The 6,512-nt window shown below is 34.8% G+C and overlaps 1 protein-coding gene across 1 annotated transcript in view; it reads right to left on the reverse strand.

Annotated features, from left to right (window-relative positions):
* Positions 1-4,344, reverse strand: part of LOC108721081 (ALX homeobox protein 1) — a 29,998-nt gene extending 25,654 nt beyond the window's left edge. The window contains exon 1 of the mRNA XM_018445422.1: positions 4,267-4,344. Coding sequence (XP_018300924.1) covers positions 4,267-4,344 — 78 coding nt within the window. The remainder of the gene's footprint in view (positions 1-4,266) is intronic.
* Between the last annotated feature and the right edge of the window lie 2,168 nt (positions 4,345-6,512).

The following is a 6,512-nucleotide window of genomic DNA, read 5'->3' on the forward strand; positions in this document are numbered from 1 at the left end:
CTGTAATGCATGGTCTACAATGGCAGTAGCAGTAGTGGATGAGACTGTAAGAGTAACAAATTGACCAATTACAGTTGAATGTAAGAAGAATAATCGACTGTAATTAGTCAATTTCTTACTCTTACAGCCTCATTCATTACTGATACTGCCATTGTAGACCACGCATAAGACACGTCGGGAGTAAACTGATTTTCCGGTATGTAGGACATAGAGAGTAAGTCCGTAAGCAATGAGAGAGTAGAACGTAGGAAATAGATTTCAACCATTCACTTACTGACTTACTTTACGCCCTGTGGAGCATGCGACGCGAACAAACCTACAATAAAAAGCACAGGCAATAGTAACAGGAATTAACAAATTTCAACCTATCAGAAGCTATGTATACTAGAATGAACGCTTTCTGATAGGTTGAAATCTCTTATTCTCTGTTCCTATTGCCTGTACTTTTCATTGTGTTTCCGGCTTTATACTGGAAAACCAGCGTATTCCCGATGTGTCTTACAGCCTTACCATCACTCTTACTACTCATTGCAGAATGGGCTTAATGCGTTTTTCTTATTATGGTTTACGAGCAGAATGAGCTTTTCGCCTATTTTTCTAGATCGGAATAAACATAAGCGAAAAGAGAGGAACAGGGAAATGCGTTAATAACGACCAATATTGATGCAGCAAAAATAACTGAACTCAATAAAATGTCCGTTTGCATCGGCATAATAGCTAAACACGTGTTAGGATATATCCACACAAACTTGCATAGTTGCATAAACGTATGCATAAAGAAAATGATCCAATTACATTTTACGTGCGACTTTATAAGAGAAATGCGATTAGATAATTTTCTTTATGCATACGTTTATGCGGCTATGCAAGTTGTGTGGATATATGTTTAAACGTATATTTTCGTCAGCAAAATAAAGTTAAATATTTCACCAACCAACGTTAGCAACAGTAATTGCATTTTATTGCGCTATAAACGCAATTTTGTAATACGTCACGTTCATTATAATTAATTTTTTTTACTTCATATTAATTTTTCTAAAGTAACAGTACCACGAGTGAAACAATATAACCTCCAAAAGCATGTCACTTTTATAATGGAAAGAAAGATTGGCTGCTGCAACAATTTAAATGGTAAAATATGGCATAACATTTTTATTGGCTGCAACAGCTAATAAAACATACAATGCAATATTTAGCCATCTTTCTTTTAGTGTATGGTTGAAGAAACGATTGGCACATTATCGCTAATTGGTTCTCATTAATTCATTCCGATCGAAATCGACATTTCAACAGCTCGAAAGGTGTTGGAAATTTTCCAATCGATTTGGAAACAATCCGACTGTCCATAATAATCCATCTAATAGTGGTACACTGAAAGAAAAGATGAGCTGCTGAAACCATTCGGAATCGGACATCAAGCGACGCGGTAGCGTCGCGACGCCAAGTGCATAAAAATATAAAACAAGCCACTTGATCGCTTGATGTGTGAACGTCATTACGTACACTGAAAAAAAAGATTGGTTGCTGCAGTAAATTAGATGGTAAAATATGGCATAGTATTTTTAATTGCAGCAGCCAATTTTTAGTTGCATCGGCCAATTTTTGGTTGCGTTAGCCTACCCGCAATGTCAGTATAAGATTTCGATAGGCCAACACAACCAACAATTGGCTGATGCAACCAAAAATTGACTGCTGCAACCAATTAAAAATGCTATGCCATATTTTACCATCTAATTTACTGCAGCAGTCAATCTTTTTTTTCAATATATGCAATGACGTTCACACATCAAACGATCAAGCAGCCCGTTTTATATTTTTATGCACTTGGCGTCGCGACGCTACCGCGTCGCTTGATGTCTGATTCCGAACGGTTTCAGAGTTAGCTCGGATAATAGGTTTTTAATCTACAATAGGTTTTTAAGCCTTAAGCGATAAGAAATGGACGAATCATAGTCGATTAGGCTAGGTCCACAACCTTGCTCTAAGAGGCCATAAGCCTTAAGCTTTAAGTTGTAAGCAACGATATATTGGCCATAGAACTTATGCTTTTAGGCCATAAGAATTTGGTTTTGCTCAATTCGTTTAAGTCTAACGGTTAAAGCCTAAAGATTGCGCAAAGACAGTTTAAAGACAGAAATCATTATCATTTAATCTCTTTCGACTTAAGGCTTCTTGAAGCAAGATTGTATTCTCCTCGTATTCGACGATAATTGTCAATTTCTTATGGCTTAATGCTTAAATCACCTATTGTAGGTCAGGATTTACGAGATATTGAACTAAGAAAACATGAATCGTAATAAATGTTGTTTAATGTTCGTTATTTTATTTGATGCTTTACAAAAGATATTAAAAAGTTCTTCCGTCGACTTCGACACACTTTCTAGCACGAATTAATAAATTGTTTCCAACTTGATGACAAATATTTGGAGTTTCGTGGATGATATCATCAGCGTTATCAGTTGCATAATTGTTCTGCATTCTGAATCTCATTCTGCTAGACTAGATCTTTGATTCGTTCCCAAAGAAAAAAATCCAGTGGTGTGAGGTCAAGACTTCTTACTGATCATTTAATATAAGAAGCGTCCTGGTCTCTTCCAATCCAATGAGGGTAGTGATCGTGGAAAAATGTTCGCATAGGAAGTGTAAAGTGAAGTGGTGCCCCGTCATTCCTAACATATATTTGTTTACATTTCATGGACAAACGAAAGATCTAGGGCGGTATTCATAGTCCGTTCTTATTTCAAAACTGTATTATGTAAAGTCTTAAGATGCTAATACGGCTCTTTGATTGGTTTGTGACTTCTTAAAACTGTACTTAAGACGGTCTCGAATATAAGATCTGACTATGAATACCGACTTTAGTCTATCAGAAAAAGATTCAGGATTCAGAACAACAGAAAAACGAACATTAAACAATATTTACTACGATTCATGTCTTCTTACTTCAATATCCCGTAACTCCGAAATCGTTCGGAATCAAACATATGTTTATTAGACTTGTTTTCATATACTGAAGCTGCTGTAGCAGTTTTGGCACTGTATGCAGAAACACCCTGTATATTTGTGCACGAAAAATTTTTTACCGGAACATTATAATGGTTTTTTTATTTAGTTAAATAATAACACTCCTATTGCGCTTCATGTCACGAATGTAACGCAGCAGCGTTGCAGTACCATGTAGTTCTCAAATAATCGTAAGGAAATATTTAAATACAATAATTAAATTTTTAAGAGAGGTAGTGCGATTTTTAGGGACTGGTGCGATTTCAGCAATTTTACCCTACATTCAAAATTAATAGATATTATCATGTTAACACATGAGATAAACTATTGCTACTCTATTTATCAATAAAGTGAAAAGGATGCAAAATTAAAAAAAAAGTTTTAATAAAATTGTGTAAAATTGATATCAATTCCGCTAAATAAAGCTATAAAATAAGAAAATATGAATCCTATCCAATTATTTTTATAGATTATATAAAATTCGTGCGATTTTTCCAATTATGTATCGACTGTAAAATAAATATTCAATGGGTAAATTAACAATTGTATAAATATCTATTTCGTACGATTAAAATTTTACTATGATATAAAATATCAAAAATTTATTTCGTTTGTGATGTACATACATCAAACCTATACATCATAAAATGATTTTTTTGTATATTATTATCAAGTATATTAGATTTTTCTATATACTATATATTACATATATTATATTCTATATATTATCTATATATATGTCGTACACATACATATAGCGAATGCAATTGGATTCTCTAATGTATATTAAAACCGTTAAATCTGTGTAAAATACAAATATTTCGAATTATAAAATACAAATTTTACTTAACAGGATAAATAATAAAATGTATTGGGGATTTCATGGTTTAATTTATTTTTATATTAAACATATATTTATACGTTAATTTGTGTATGTACGACGGCTTTAATATGCACCAGTGCGCACTGCGTGCATTAAATCGAATTCGTTATTAATTTCACGTGACTGTCCAAATTGTGTAGCCTCGAGTTTCATTTCTCATTCTCATATGGCACATACTTTTATCTAGATTTTTTATATCAAAAAATACTTCGAAAGTCAAGTTATTTAAATGTATGTAAATACTTTAATATAGAACAAGAATCCGCAAAGAGCCGCGTAGCAAGAAACCATATATTGAACTCGATTAATGAACAATGATGATGATCAACTCTAGCAACAAATTAAAAAAATTAATGGTATTAAGAGAAACGTACACTGACCTGACGACGACGCCCGAACATGTACTCGGTAAGCAGATCGGCCTGAGGCCCAAGGGGCGATAAGTACGGGCCCGTCATGGTGAGCGACCGCGCGCGTTTGGTCCCGCGGCGTTTCTTCGACCGCTCTCGCAGGATTGACTGCTTACGGGGATGAAGAAAACGACCCTTCTCGGCGACTTCACCGGCCGACTCCAGCGGAGATCCTCACTGTAGTAGAACGGGCCACTCGTTCAGCGCGAACATGGCGAGAGCACTGCGAGATGAGTCGTCACTACGTTACGGAAGAGTGAGAGTGTAACGAGGGGGGTATTTGCGACTCTTCGTTAGCAACCCCCAAGCTCGCGCATCGGGGACAGCCGCGCCATTGGCTACGCAGCATCAGGGGGCGGTTCCGCTGCATTAAGAGTCGCGCACACCCCTACGCGAAATGTGCAGCTACGTTGAAAATCCGCTAAATCGTGGTCTGCACATCCTCTTCCTCTCCTTCTCTTCTTTCCTTCTTCCCCTCTCTCCCGTATATTCTATCCTATTTATCTCCGTTGGCCCCCTGACCGCTAACTCTTTTCCGCCCACGTTTTTGCTCTTTCTTCGTTATTCTTCGCCCGCGTTCCGTTCGCGCTTTACCCATTTCTCTCCCCATCGACCCTCTTCCATCGGCATGTATGTATGTATGTGTTTTTTACTTTTCTTTATTTTATTTTCTTTTTCTCCATCTCTTTGCCTTTCTTCTTATTTCTCGTCTTCGTTTCTCGAGACGGAAATAAACTCGATCGCTCGACAAAGCAGTTTCCTTCAACTTCCGAAGCAAAACCTCGAAAATGTATCAAGGACGTTGTCAGGACGCATGGGTGGTGGCATCGATCATCGATAGGCTTTAAACATGACGTAAGTGCTTGCATATACATCGGGTGTAACAAAAGTTTCTCGTTGAAGTGCTTTTTCTCGTCCGCAGATTCTAATCCGGAATTGACTTTCTTTTAGCAAAATGTTTTTCTTATAAACTTAAAAATTCTCTTTCCTTCCAGAATTTGAAAAATGAAATTCGCTTGGACTTAAATCAAGAAATTAATTCCCGAAACTTATTTCTTTACTTTGGAAGCTCAATTGATTAGAAGTACCTTACAAGATCTTTAATCGTTTATTACCTAAAAAATAATTTGAAACGAAATAATTATATTTCTTTAATTCCATTTCCGATATATGCATTTTTAAAAGAAAATGATTTCTCTAATACATACCTAATATTATATAGCATGTAATCTATATAATTCCATTATATAGCATATAATCCCTAAATATTATAACACAAGGACATCCCGTTGCTAAACGGGACATCGTGTTATATAATTCCATGACTCATTTAAGACATTTTGAGGACTATCAAATGAACGCGTTATTATATATATCCTATTCATCTACAGGATATATAAGAATCGGTAATTCTAAAGACGTTCATCCATAATCATTGGAACAATTCTATTACTTTCCATACATTGAAGACATTCTAAAGATATTCAAAGGATGCTCCTATGTCCTTTAAATGTCTTAAGGACGTTCGCAGGATGTATTGTATCTTGGATAAAGCGTGTTGAATTTGCAAGATCAAAATATTTCACAAAATATTATTATATTCATTAGATCTGTTAGTACAAAAAAATACAACTATATCTCTCATTAAATGCATCCGAAAACCATGCACGGTTGCGAAATATATTACCTCGGCCGAGGTAATATATTTCGCAATAAAATTATTTACAGGTTTGATGCATATCAGCATCATATTAATATCTTCTAAGATACCTATAAATATCAATATTATTAAATTGCTTGTCAATTTAATTTATAATATTATTGCTTTAGTTCTGTTAGAATTGCGTTTCGACACTGAAAATTAAATTCGGTGCGCAGTTTGTAGGAATAGATATAATATATAAATCCACACGCTGAAATTATTTATAGCACTAAAGAGCCAGTTTGACCATTAAGGGCTTTTATTTCGGATTTGTATTCACATTATAGTCTTAAAGAATATTGTACTTAATATATTAAATATCTATTAACTTTGAATGTGCATAATTTTTTAAATTTTGAATATCAATAAAAGGTTTTCATCGGACGCGTGCACATTTGTATAGTATATATATATATATATTTACTATATATATATATATACACTGAGAGAAAAATTTACTAGATTTAAGTAAATGTATTAAACTTGAAGTTCACCTACTTGAATCGAGCAATCG

This window comes from Mycetomoellerius zeteki, unplaced genomic scaffold (assembly GCF_001594055.1).
Source record: "Mycetomoellerius zeteki isolate Tzet28-1 unplaced genomic scaffold, Tzet1.0 scaffold104, whole genome shotgun sequence".
In the NCBI taxonomy this organism is placed as follows: domain Eukaryota; kingdom Metazoa; phylum Arthropoda; class Insecta; order Hymenoptera; family Formicidae; genus Mycetomoellerius; species Mycetomoellerius zeteki.